Genomic DNA, 14384 nt, shown 5'->3' with positions numbered 1-14384 from the left:
CTTGGAGGTTGCTGGTGTTGGGGAAGGAACTTCAGACCCCTTGCATGCAAATCATGTATTCAGCACATCCATTATCTCTCCAGGCCCCCAGGGTGGAATTGGGGCTCTTTTCTTTTCTTTCTTTTTTTTTTTTTTTAATTTTTTTTGGTTTTTGGGTCATACCCAGCAATGCTCAGGGGTTACTCCTGGCTCTATGCTCAAAAATCACTCCTGGCAGGCTCTGGGGACCATATGGGATGCCGGGATTCGAACACTATCCTTCTGCATGCAAGGCAAACACCCTACCTCCATGCTATCTCTCTGGCCCAAGGGGCTCTTATTTTTTAATTGAATTGGTATGATTTCCCATCATTAATTCCTTCACAAGAGGAAAAAAATGAGAACATGTGGGGAAAATCCTTTAAGTTAGAGAAGCCTAGACAGGGGTAAGAATAGAGATTCCTGCACTATACCTCACATAAACATCCTCTTGCAGGCGGCTCATTAAGTTTGACCCTATGGAGTCTGCTGTGTGCCAACCCTGGAACATACAGCTTTCAATTTAACACACCCCTCTGTCCAGTTTATGACCCTCCCCCCCACCCCCACCCCCGTGGTCTCTGTTTCAGGACACTCATTTCTTCTGTGGTCTCTGGCACAGCCAGCCCACTATTATTCTGCGGATACCATGATATTGTAATGTGAATGGAGGAGTGATCATGCTACTCAGATGCCACTCTATCCTCCCCATGACCCCCCCCCCACTTCTTAACTCTAGTATTTGCTGGCCCCTCTAAAATCGTTCTAGATTTTCAGACATTTGCTTTCAGACTCTCTTTCCCAACCCTGCAATAGTAAAATGTCAAAAAAGAAACAGAGGGCTCTTTGTTATTCTTTGTATCTGCTAAATTTACAGAGAGGTTGGCAAGGCACGTCCTGCCTCCTGGAGGTGGCACCAGTTGTCTAGGTCTTATCTCCCATGATTTCAATCTGTATCTCCTAGGCCGTAAGATTTTTTTTTTATGAGATCTGTTTATCTTAATGCTTTTACATTTCTGTGTAGCAGCAGTTCTGTTCACCTAAAGCACTAGCAATTCTTTTCCACCTGATTTATACATTGTGTGTATGTTTATGTGTTTATATGTGTGTATGTGTATATATGTTTATGCACATATGTGTAAGAGCCTTTTTCTGGATAATAGCCTTTTATAAATATCATTGCTCTAAACGTTCTTTTCTTCAGTATTAATCTAGAAAGTCTTACTGAGTCACTTGTACTTCAGTACTGAATCTTTATTGTCTGTCTATTAAATCACTGTATGTGAATATTCTCTTGTAGTTTTCTTCACTCTCCAGGAGTGAAGGATCCAAAAACTGTCCATTGAGTGGTGTCACTCCAGACTGTTTTTCTCCCCAACCCCGTCAGTCCTCCTTTTCTTAGGGCTCCGTGTGCTTGCTGCAAGGATGTGTCACTGCCGGAGATGACAACAGACTTTGCTAGGAATGTGGGCCACTATTGTATCCGCCTTATGTAACCACGTGGCCGATGGCAGTGGGTGAGTGGTGGGGGTGTGGATAGTGGCCTGCGGGTTAACCTCCAGAGGCCATGAAGACTGCTCAGATCCTACAGAGGCTATGGATTCAGGCTGTGAGAAAGTTGGGGATATTGAAAGACCATGTGAGTCCCTCTGCTAGCTCTCCCCCTTTCCTTTCCCAATCTCTCTGCAGGAGAGACTGAGGGAGCAAAAGCCCTGCAACAAGACTCTTTTCTCCTCAGATTTAACTGCTCCTGGCAGCTTTCCATAGTAACTAATTGTGGGATGCGGATTGTAGGGAAAGGGACGAGGGTCTTATTTTTAGCAGACTTGTGAAATGGGCATTATCTTAGAGAAGGCACCGGCACCCTGCAGGCTCCATAAGGTCTAGCTTAATAAGCTGCCTGCAAGAGGCAGATGTTTGTATGCGGTACCAGTTTAAGTGGCCTGATAGTGCAAAAATCTCTATTTTTATCCCCCTGTCCAGGCTTCTAACTTAAAGGACTTTCTAAACCTACATGTTTTTGTGGTTTCTTTTCTTCCTAGCCTGGGCTTCCTATGAGTGCTATGGCATGTATGAGGGCATATTTTAAATTGAAGTTTATTTTGTTTGGGGGCTGCATCTGATAATGTTCAGGGCATACTACTGGCTCTTTTCAGGGATTACTCTTGGTGGTGTGTGGTGGAGGTGGGGTGGGGCACAACCACATAAGGTGTCAGGGATAAAACCTAGTGTGCAGGGCAAGCCCCTATCTTTTGCAATGTTGCTCTGATTCTGAGTGCTTATTTTTATGGCTTGGCTTTCTGTTTTCTCTTTTTTAGTTTTTATTGAAGAAAACAGAGATGGGAAGGGGGGAAAATGAGGAAAGAGTAGTGGAGGGGCCGGAGAGATATAGCATAGAGGTATGCATGCCTTGCATGCAGAAGGACGGTGGTTCGAATCCCGGCATCCCATGTGGTCCCCTGAGCCTGCTGGGAGCGATTTCTGAGCCTAGAGCCAGGAGTAACCCCTGAGCGCTGCCGGGTGTGACCCAAAAACCAAAACCAAACCCCCCCCCAAAAAAAGTAGTGGAGAAAGAGATAAGTTCTTTTTTCTTTTCTTTTTCTTTTTCTTGTTTTTGATAAGTTCATTTTTAAGAGAAAACACAAGCTTGCAGGAAGAGCCTGGCATGTATTCTTCATGTCCCTTACGGACAAATTTTGATTAAACTTTACTTTTAAGACTGATTGTCTTCCCTCATTGAGAAGAAGGAGCAGTTTGTGGACCTCAAAAGCTGCTTATTAGGAGAAAGAGGATTGTAAAGAGAAGGTTTTGTTTTTAACACACTTTCATATTTTTTATATTTTAATGTAAAGTGTATTTATATAAAGTAATGTAAAATTTTTGCCTGTTTGAGATCTTTTAAAAGGAAAAAAAAGTGGGTTTTTTTTTTGGGGGGGTGGCCACATCTGGTAGTGCTCAGGGTTTTCTCTTGGCTCTGTGCTCAGAAATTGAACCTGGGTTGACCTCATGCAAGACAAATGCCCTACTGCTGTGCCATTGCTCTGGCCCCCAAAAAAGAAAGAAAAAATTAAGAAAACTAGAAAATATTTTGGTAAAAAGTATCTCTATGGACAAAATAAAGTTAATGGCATACGTAAATAACTCAGAGGTATAAAACTTATTTAAGGTTTCTTTTGGGGGAGTTTTGGGTCACACCCCGGTGGTATTCAGGGGTTACTCCTGGCTCTACGCTCAGAAATAATAACTCCTGGCAAGCACAGGAGCATTTGGGATGCCGGGATTTGAACCACCTTCTAATCCTGGGTTGGCCACATGCAAGGCTCAGTGCTCAGAAATCGCTCCTGGTAGGCTCAGGGGACCATATGGGATGCCGGGATTCGAACTGGGGTCCATCCCAGGTCTTCTGCATGCAAGGCAAAAGTCCTACCACTGTGCTATTGTTCCAGCCCCGAATGGGTCTTTTTGGTGCCATATCTAGTAGTGTTGTTCAGGGATAACTCTGAATGAGTTATAACTCCAGTTCATTCTCAGCAGTGTTAAATGGACTATACAGTATTTGGGATCAAACCCAGGCCTCTGAAATGCAAAGCAAGCACTGTCATGTTGAACTCAGTGATGGGGGGCTGGGTTTCTTTGAAATCATGTTTTTGATATTGATATCATGTTATTAATATCGCTATTGCTTGGGGGAAATTCTTCAGTTTCCTCTGTACCTGGCTATTAGTATGAATGCAAAATTACTTTGGGTCGGACAGAGTTTGGGGAAGTACAGGTTGACTCTTTAATAGAAATCTCAGTGCCTAAACTGTGTTTAGAGATTCATTGATTGTGTCCCTAGGGATATGTCTTTTTTTTTTAATTTCTACTCTACTCAGAGTCAAAAATGACATAGATGGATGTCCTCGCTTTCCCATCTGTGTCATGGTTATGATGTACATTCCTTGTCTCTAAATTTTTGGAAGCCTACAGAAAAATAGAGGAATTCATGTCAGCTGCATGCAAGGCAAGTGCACTACCAGCTGAACTGTTTCTCTGTTGTTTTTATTTTAAGGGGTGGTATCATACCTAGCTCTACTCAGGACTTATTCTTGATGATACTTGGAGGATCCTTTTTGTGACTGGAATTTACTTTGGTCAGTCATGTGCACAGCAAGTTCTTTAAGCTTTCTACCATCTCTCCTCAGCCTTCTATCAGTGCTAGTTTATCTCTCTTGCTTTTAGATTGCTTGGCCAGTTTATCTAACTTTTAAGGATTAATCCTCAAAGGCAGTCTTTGTTTAATGGATTTTGATGTTTTGTTTTTGGGCCACATCTGGTTGTACTCAGGATGAGATGTGTAGAATTACCCCTCATTAACAATAGTGCAAACCACAGTGTCGGGGTACGAGTGGGGGGAGAGATTGATTAAGGGATGTGGGAGGATGGGAGGGAAACCGGGGACATTGTTGGTGGGAAATATTCATGGATGAAGAATGGTGTACATTGTAAGACTGAAACTTAGCCATGAACAACTTTTTAATTATGATGTTTAAATAAAAGAAAAAAATAGAAAAATAAAAGTGTTTGAAACAGGTAGTGTGACTTTCTTGAAAAAAAATTGTCAACTTTTATTCTGGGTGTATTTAGAATATGTGAGTCCAGCAGCTTTATATCTATGCAGCTTACATTGCTCTAGACTTGAAGTGCTTGCAGTTTTATTCAGACAGTTTTGCTTATTTTCAAACAGGCTCCCGGCATGGAAGAATTGATCTGGGAGCAGTACACTGTGACTTTACAGAAGGTGAGTAGTACTTCCTGTCTGTGGAGACTACACTCTGTCCCAGAACTTATAGAGCATGCATCATATTAATTTCTGCCTGCCCAGTTGCTTTATTCCTTTGGACAATGTACTGTGCTGGTAATCATTAGAATGCTAACAAAATTTTGAGGAATTTTTTTTTAATAATACTCTATTTAAACACCATGATTATAAATGTGATTGTAGTTGGTTTTCAGTCATAAAAAGAACACGCACCTTCACCAATGCAACATTCCCAACACGGATGCCCCCGTCTTCCTCCTCCCTAACCCCCTGCCTCATATTCAAGACAGACATTCTACTTCTCTCACTCATTAACATTGTCATGGTAGTTGTTAGTGTAGTTATTTCTTTGAGGGCTATTGTGTTTTCTGGTTTAACTCTGCATATGATAGACAATTCTGGTTCACCATGCTAGAAAGAACAGTGTCCCTCAGGACTTACTACTGGCTTTACACTCAGGAATTACTCCTGGTGGTGTTCAGGGACCACATAAATGCCACTGCTTCGACTCCTGCATACAAGGCAAGTGCCCTACCCCACTGCACTATCTTTTCAGCCCCATGCACCTTCAAGGTTTTGGTTTTTTTCTCTGTGTTAGAGTCATACCTAGCACTGCTCATGAGTAACTCCTGGCCCAGCAGTGCTCAAGGGTAACTCCTGCCTCTACACTCAGAAATTTCTTCTGGCAGTGCTTGGGATTATACCCTCAGAACCAAAATAATAATGCAGAAAAACCCTCTCCCTCTTTTGCTGGTTTTATTGGCAGTTCTTTGAGATCCATTAGCACAGTGAACCCTGTAGAAAAATTTTCTTTGTGGAAAAGATATTCTTGTTCTGAATAGGTTTTTCTTTTTCTTTTTTTCTTTCTTTTTTTTTGGCTTTTGGTTTTTGGGTCACACCTGGCAGCGCTCAGGGGTTCCTCCTGGCTCTATGCTCAGAAATCACTCCTGGCAGGCTCAGGAGACCATATGGGATGCCAGGATTTGAACCACCGACCTTCTGCATGCAAGGCAAACATGATACTTCTATGCTATCTCTCCGGCCCCCTGAGTAGGTTTTTCATACTGTCACATCTACCCAGCTTATCTGGACAACAGTATGAGTTTAGCTTTATAAATATAGAAATCAAGTAGGATTCTGTAGGTATCTTTTGTATGTTTAGGGCTTACTATAGGCTCTGTTTTCAGGAATCACACATAATAGGGTTTAGGGGACCATGCGAGATGTCAGGGATCAAGTTAGTCAGCTGCCTGCTAACTAACTAACTAACTAAATCCTATAATATCTTTCTGACTTAAAATAGGATTATATATTATGGGTTTATTTCTACAAGTTTCTAGATATAGCTACATTAATGGATGTCATTAATTTATTTCCTGCTCTTGGAAAGGTTGTTTTGTTTGGGGGCCATACTGGCAGTGCTCGGGAGCTTTTCTCAGGGGAGCATACATGGTGCCATCGACTTGAATCAAGGTTGTGCTTCATGTACTATCTCTCTGGCCTTTGTATGATTTGTCTTTAGGTCACACTCTGTGGTCATTAGGAGCTACACCTCACTCTGGGTGGTGGCTGATCCCTGCAGTGCTTAGGGGACTGTGTTTCTGCAGTGGGAATGGAACCTATGTCTCCTGAATGAGAAGCATGCACTCAGCACATTGAGCATTCTCTCTCTATTTCCTTTCTTATTCGTTTTTTTTTCTTTTTGGGCCATACCTGACTGTGCTCAGTTTACTCCTACTTCTGTGCCAAAAATCACTCCTGGCTGGACTTGAGAAGCCATATGGTATACTGGGGATCACACCTTGTTCAACTATGTACAAGACAAGCACCCTGCATGCTATACCCCTTTCCTCCCCCATCCTGAGCCCCAGCTGACTTCTGTTACAATATTTTACTTACAGTGCAGATGCTTGTGCATTATTAATAATATTTTCTACAGTAAAACCAATCTTAGCTTTATATGATAAAATACACTTATATTTTTATAAACCTATTCAGATTTTATTTAAAAATTTTTAATTATTTTTTCCCCTCTTCACTCTTGCTAAATTGTATATTTATAGACTTTATCTTATCCCTTCATCCTGCCCATGGTACTACTCTCTAGCTCCTGTATTTTTTCAAGTAGAAAAGGGGTTAATGCTTTGCTTCCTTAGGACACAGAATTAAGTTTATGTTTGATTATTTTGGTTGGTTTTCTTTTCTTTCTTTTTTGTTTTTTGTTTTTTGTTTGTTTGTTTTGTTTTGGGGCCACACCTGGTGATGCTCAGGGGTTACTCCTGGCTATGCACTCAGAAATCGCTCCTGACTCGGGGGACCATATGGGACACTGGGAATCAAACCAAGGTCCACCCTGGATCAGCTGTGTGCAGTCCAAATGCCCTACTGCTGTGCTATCACTCCAGTCCCTCAATTATTTGGTTTTTAATTAAATTAATGTTTTAATTAAAGACTTGATATATTTTGTAGTATATTAAACACACTCAACAGCTTAGTTAACTTGATGTTAAAGGTCTACTTTATAAATATACAGCACAGATTCTTGTGTGTCTAAGAATATAGCCTAAGACAATGAGAAGGAAGAAGTTTGGTGATGGAAGTGAGTACAGAAGTCCTGTTTCCCAGGCCCCACGTTAACTCTAAGCTCTGCTCTTTGTCTTGTTCAGCTTCCATAGGCTGTTTCTTTGAGATAAGGCATTTCCCTTTATAGACCTGTCAGCCAGCCATGCCGGTGCTTGCTTTTGTTTCTCATTTGTCTTTGTAAGCTCTCTGCTTCTGAGGTGTCTCTGGTTAGTACTTCAACCTTTATTGAATGCAGTAATAAATCCTGAAGCCACTTGTATTTTTTTCCCTTCCTTCCAACGAATAGGATTCCAAGAGAGGATTTGGGATTGCAGTATCCGGAGGCAGAGACAACCCCCACTTTGAAAATGGGGAGACATCCATTGTCATTTCTGATGTGCTCCCGGGCGGACCTGCTGATGGACTACTGCAGTGAGTGTCCTTCCTCCCGCCCGCAGCTCCAGCCAATACCCTTATTTGGCCGAAAACAGGCTACTTCGGGTGAAGTGCGCTTCTTAAACAAAAATAAAACAAGGCAACAACCAAACATTTGTTTATATTGAAATTCATAAATATTTGTTAACAATCTTGAGCCCTATGAGACTAGCCACATTTTCTAAGGAGAAGGGTGATTTCCAGTGGGAGCAAATTACAGCCAATACAAAAATGATTGTACCTAGGCTTAGAAATCATTTTAGAAAGAGTCTAAGATTGGCATGCTTCTCTCTCACCATGCCCACTTAACTTACTCATTTTAGGAATGTATATGGTACTAGAGATAGCCAGGCCTCAAACCTGTAAGGCATATTATACAGTTAATACACCCAGAGGTGCTTGAGGCTATATTTGGCAGTATGCAGACCCTGTGGTGCTGGACATCAAACCCAGGGCTCCTACATGCCCTGCCTATGCTCTAGGCTTTATGCTTTAAGCTCTCTCCCTGACCCCAAACTAGCCTATTTAAAATAGCAGAGTGGGGGCCAGCAGGAGTTTGCAGGAGTTTGTTCCTCAGCTCTACATGGACTCTCCAGCCTTGTCAGGAATAACTCACTGAGAACAACTGGGAGTAGACTCTGAGGTGATAAAAATAAACTGTACCCCTGATAAAAATTAAACAAAATAGTATTGTCTGGGTTGCCTGGTGCCTATGTGACATCAGGAACTTGAACTCATGACTATCCACTTGCGTGGTTGTAAGCAGGTTATGTTTTCACCAGACTGAGCATGATTAATACTCATTTAAATTCATAATGTCTAAAATCATAGTGAAGTACTTTAATAATGCACCTCACTGTTTCCCAAAGTGGGCATTATTGCCCAATTCTTTGAGTGTGCTGGAACAATCCAGGGGTAGTAGTGACCTTGGATGCAGTGGGAGTAGGGGGTTGAGCCATGGATTCTTCACTTAGAGAAGGCCCATTTCTAGGGAGACACTGATCGACCTCATATTTTTTTTTGTCTGAATATAGCGGCAGCAAGCCAAATCAAGTTGAACCCCTCCCCCGCTCTAGCTTAATAATTACCTAAAATGTTCACAGGAGCCCAGGTTTTTCAGTTGCCAGCCTTCCAGAATGAAGAGATCGTGCCATTTTATTAACTTGTTTATTTAAAATATTTGGGGAGTTTGATTTTTGGGTACACCCAGCTCTATCTTCAGGGAACCATGTACTGTTGGAGTCACACCTAGACCCCCCACATATAGATGCCCTTGAGATATTTTCTGGCCCAAAGATCTGATTTTAAAAGATGCAGGCCAGAGAGAAGGTATGGTTGGGTAGGGTGCTTGACCCAGGTTTGATCCCCAGTACTCCATATGATTTCCTGAATCCCATCAGGAGTGATCCCTGAGTGCAGAGCCGGGAGTAAGTCCTGAGCACTGTTGCATGTATACCTCTACCCCAAAAGGGAGTAAAAAATATTCATGTCTGCCTCACTTCAAGTTATTTTCTCAGCAGAATCAAACATTAATAACTATGAACTGCCTTGGTCAGAGTTTAAATGATCTCTCTCTGTTATCAGAGCCTCTGGTCTTTCTGACAGAGAACAATGTAGAATTTCAAGGCAATTGTTCCCAACTGTGATGAAGTAAAAATTATAATTCTGTACAGTTGCTGGCACTACAGGCAGTACAAAACAGCATAAAATGAAGTGCCTTTAAAACCTGAGGCAAACCTGTGATCTCTAAACATACGAGAGAATAGATCATTGTGGGGGAGATAGTGTGCTTCCCCTTCACATGCCTTATATAAAGAGGGTCTAAGGTGGAAGTTACTTTGTATCCAGCCCTTGACTAAGGCAGGCTACCTGGGAACCCTGTACTCTGGCCCATTTCCCCATTGGTTTCTTGTAAACATAGTCAGAAGTCAACCCAGGGACTCCTGTGTCCCTTGGTAGAGCTCAGGCCAACTTGGCTTGGAGGCATCCAATGTCGGAGCCTTTTTTTTTTAGCATTGCAGTTTGCTTTTCTGCTGTTAGTCATTCCTCAAGAAATGAATTTTAGTGGAGATATGGTGCTTCACATATCCCTTCTTTCATTCTTTATTTGCAGAGAAAATGACAGGGTGGTCATGGTTAATGGCACCCCCATGGAGGACGTGCTCCATTCCTTCGCTGTCCAGCAGCTGAGAAAGAGTGGGAAGATAGCTGCAATTGTAAGTACCTAACGGCTCAGCTTTTGTCACTTATGTGCCCAGATAAAAATGAGAATTTGCTTTTATAAGCCTGTAACCTTATGCTATCTCCCTGGCCCCTACCTTATTTATTTGTTTGTTTGTTTTGATTTTGGGGCCACACCCAGAGTCTCTCAAGGGGTACTCCTGACTCTTCGCTCAGAAATCGCTCCTGGCAGGCTTGGGAGACCATCTGGGATGACGGATATTAAACCCGGGTCTATCCTGGGTTTGCTGTATATAAGACGAATGCTCTACTGCTGTGCTATTTCTCGGGCCCTACGTTAGTAATTTAAAGTTACCAGATCCTTTTCACAAGGGACGCAGATTGGGGAGGTCACATTCCCGCTGGTTTATCTGTAGAGACACAGTGCTGGACTATCATGCCCATTGTCTCCTTCCATTTTCGCTCCTTAGGAGCTATTTCTTGCCTCTGGTCTCTTTCTAATCGAGAAACCCGAGGCTTAGTGCACAGGGAAGGACTTGCAGTTTTATTGGGATAAAAATATGGGCTTCCTCCTGCTGTTCCTACGTTGGATTGCCATTGGCTTGTGTCCCCCGTTTGTTGGCGACAGGTGGTCAAGAGGCCTCGGAAGGTGCAGGTAGCCCCCCTGCAGGGCACCCCTCCAGGAAACGATGACGACCGGGGTTTCGAGGTGATGGATGAGTTCGATGGCCGGAGCCTGCGCAGCGGCTACAGCGAGCAGAGCCCCCGCAGCAGTCGCGGGCGGCGCAGCCACAGCTGGGAGGACAGCCCGGAGAGGGGGCGCCCGCACAGCCGGGCGCGGAGCGGGGATCGGCACCGGGAGCGCAGCCGTGGCCGCAGCCTGGAGCGTGGCCTGGACCAGGACTATGATCGAGCCCGCGAGAGCAGCCGGGGCCGCGGCATCGATGAGCCCTGGGAGCGCGCCTACAGCCCCGACGTGGAGTACGGCCGCAGGGCCAGGCCCGAAGCCCGCTACGAGGCGTCCCGCAGCCGAAGCCGCGAGCATTTGCGCTCACGGAGCCCGAGCCCCGAGGGGCGGGGGCGGCTGGACCAGCAGGATGGGGACAGGCCCATCGGGGTCCTTCTGACGAAGAACAAAGCGAATGAAGGTAGTGAAGGCCTACTGGGAGAAATCATAGTCTCTCGCTCCTCTCTGTACTTCCCCTTTGTTGCCCTTGTGCCTGGGCCACTACCAGTAGTGCTCAAGTCTTACTCCTGGCTCTATGCTCAGGGATCACTTCTGGAGGTGCCTGGGGGACCAATTGTGGTATTAGAGGTAGAAGTGGTATCAGCCATATGCATGCAAGGCATGTATCTTAACCCCTATGCTGCTATCTCTAGACTTAATTTGGGGACCAGATTTGGGGCCATAAATGATGATGTAGGGATCTTGGCTGTGTTCTCAGGAATTATCCTGGTGATGTGCAGGAAACCATCTAGATGCCTGGGGATCAAACCGGGGTCATCTTCTTGCAAGACAAGTGCCCTACCTGTTGTACTATCTCTCTTGCCCTTAGAACGATATTTTTTTTTGAGGAGTGGGGGTGGGTTTTGTGTTTTGGGGTCATGCTTGGCTCTGCTCAGGGGTTACTTATGACTCTGTGCTCAGAAATTGCTCCTGGCAGGTTCGGGGGACCATATGGGATGCCAGGGATTCGAACCCTGTTCTGTCCTGGGTTAGCCACATCAAGGCAAATGTTCTGTTGCTGTAATATTGCTCCATCCCCCCTCAGAATGATATCTGATATATTTTTCCCCCTAAAGAACTTCTAAAGATTCATGAAGAGTTGTTGTAGAATGAGGTGCTTGTTGAAATAGCTGAAGGATTGTTCCAGGGTGCCTAGGATATGTGGCATCTGGCCCCAGAAAAGGGATGACTGGCATGGCACTGTCTTTGTGCATCTCAGGTGGCTACAGGATTCTGTTACAACTGATGATAATGACATCCTGCGTTTACTATTATTCCAGAATTACAGACCTATAAAAGATACTTTGGGAACTGAAATTGAGCTGTAGTTCAATAGAAGGAACGTGCTTTGTAGTGCTAAAGCAGTTGTATAACAGATAGAATTCTAGTCTTGCCATGTGGCAAATCAGGTTCAATCCCTGACATCACATATGGTATCCCACATCAAGGTAGATTATTGAGTGCAGAGCCAGGAGTAAGCCCTGAGTATCACTAGGCGTGTCCCAGCCTTCTCCCTTTTGGGGGAAAAATAAAATAAAATATGGAGTAATAATATAGCAGGGAGGGCATTTGCCTTGCATGCAGCCAACCTAGGTTTAACCTCAGCATCTCATATTGTCCCCTAAGCATGCCAGGAATAATTCCTGAGTGTAGAGGAAGGAAGACCCTGTGCACACTGTCATTATGGCCCCAAAACAAAACAAAGAGAATGAAGCATACTTTGCCTGAAGGAGATCTGGGTTTAAACCTGGACACAGCAAAGTTCACTTAGCACTGCTAACTCTGACCCTGAATACAAAGATGAGAGTAGACCCATGCTCAGGGGTTACTCCTGGCTCTGTGCTCAGAAATCGCCCCTGGCAGGGTTGGAGGACTTATATGGGATACTGGGATTCGAACCACCATTCGTTTGCATGCAAAGCAAATGCCTACTGCTGTGTTCTCTTTGGCTCCTGATTTGATTTTTTTTTAAATTTTAAAACTTTATTTACTGATTGAGTAATTGGTTGGTTTGGGGGCCATACCCAACAGTGCTTAGGGGCCACTCCTGGCTTCAGTACTCAGAAATTGCCCCTGGCAAACTTGTGGACCATATGGGATGCTGGGACTCAAACCAGGTCCCTCTTGGTTCTGCTGCATGCAAGGTAAACACCCTACCACTGTTCTATCTCTTTGGTCCCTGATTTTTTTTTTTTTAATAGAAAAGTTTATTGAAAGGTGAAAGGGAAAGAAAAAGATACTTCCCAATTGGCAAGGAACATGGTGTAGGACTAAGTTGCTGAATTGATATATTTGATGCGTCAAAGCCAGTTGTCACAGAATATCCTATATGCAAAATTAATTTTCGCAGATATTTTTCAAATGGTTCAAAACCATTTTGGGGGGCCGCACTCAGTGGCACTCAGGGGTTACTCCTGGTTCTGCGCTCAGAAACTGTCCTTTGCAGGCTCGGGGAACCATATGAGATGCCGGGATTCAAACCACCATTTGTCCTGTGTTAGCCCTGTACAAGGCAAACACCCTGTTGCTGTGCTATTGCTCCAGTTCCCAGACTACATGTTTTTAAACATTTTGTTTTGTGTTTGTTCACTAGAATATGGGCTCCGGCTCGGGAGTCAGATCTTCATAAAAGAAATGACAAGAACAGGTCTTGCAACTAAAGATGGCAACCTTCATGAAGGAGACATCATTCTCAAGGTAAGTGGACAGCAACCAGCCTATGGGCCTCATGTTGTGCTTTATAAGGCCACAAAAATAGTACAGTGGATAGAACATTGTCTTGCACTTGGCCAACCCAGTTTTACACCATGGCATGCTAGATGGTCTCCTGAGCACTGCTAGGAGGGATCCCTGAACATAGATCCAGGAGTAAACCTTAAAGTACTGCTGGGTGTTGTACAAAATGAAGAAAAACAAAAAGAAGAAAACAACAAATATGTTGGGGTTGTAGTCTGCATTTATTTCTTTAAGTACCAACACAGTGAAACTTTTTGCCAATCAGACAAAGGCTAGAAACTTTTTTTTTAAATTGAATCACTGAGATACACAGATACAAAGTTATTTATGGTTGAGATTGAGTCATACAATGTTCTAGCACCAATACATATTTCTTCACCAGTACACATTTACCACCACCAATGTCTTTATTTTATTTTATTTTGTTTTGTTTTGGGGCCACACCCTTTGGCGCTCAGAGGTTACTCCTGGCTCTGAGCTCAGAAATTGCTCGATATGTAGGCTCTGGGGACCATATGAGATGCCGGGAATCTAACCCACGTCCATCATGGGTCGGCCACGTGCAAGGCAAATGCCCTGCTGCTGTGCTGTCTCTCTGGCCCACCACCAATGTCTTTAGTTTTCCTTAGCCTTCCTCTCTGCAGATACTACCACTACTACTACCATCACTACCACCATTACTACTACTTCTTTGTCTCTTCCTCCTCCTCCTTTTTCTCCCCTTACTCTTTATCTTCTCTCCTCCTCCTTTATTTCTTCCTTCTCCTTTCTTTGCAATACTGAAAGGGCACATGCATATCACTTTACCTCCTCTTAGCACTCAGTCCTTGTCCAGAACAATCATTTCCAACTACCATTGTCATAGTGGTCCATTTTATGTCCTGTGGCAGGGTCAAAGCTTTTGTTAATTGGGACCCAGTGCAA

General features: G+C 43.8%; 1 protein-coding gene across 5 annotated transcripts in view; it reads left to right on the top strand.

The window, feature by feature from the left end:
• Positions 1–14384, top strand: part of TJP2 (tight junction protein 2) — an 81791-nt gene that overhangs the window by 37978 nt on the left and 29429 nt on the right. For 3 of the 5 annotated variants that reach the window (XM_049770929.1, XM_049770928.1, XM_049770926.1), the window contains exons 2-6: positions 4745–4798; positions 7689–7813; positions 9930–10032; positions 10626–11145; positions 13318–13421. In XM_049770929.1, coding sequence (XP_049626886.1) covers positions 4745–4798; positions 7689–7813; positions 9930–10032; positions 10626–11145; positions 13318–13421 — 906 coding nt within the window. Of the gene's footprint in view, positions 1–1557; positions 1658–4744; positions 4799–7688; positions 7814–9929; positions 10033–10625; positions 11146–13317; positions 13422–14384 lie in introns of those variants that run through there. The other 2 variants (XM_049770927.1, XM_049770925.1) reach the window with 1 other exon arrangement.

This window comes from Suncus etruscus, chromosome 3 (assembly GCF_024139225.1).
Source record: "Suncus etruscus isolate mSunEtr1 chromosome 3, mSunEtr1.pri.cur, whole genome shotgun sequence".
NCBI classification, from domain to species: domain Eukaryota; kingdom Metazoa; phylum Chordata; class Mammalia; order Eulipotyphla; family Soricidae; genus Suncus; species Suncus etruscus.
This window is presented reverse-complemented; position numbering and strand designations above follow the sequence as displayed.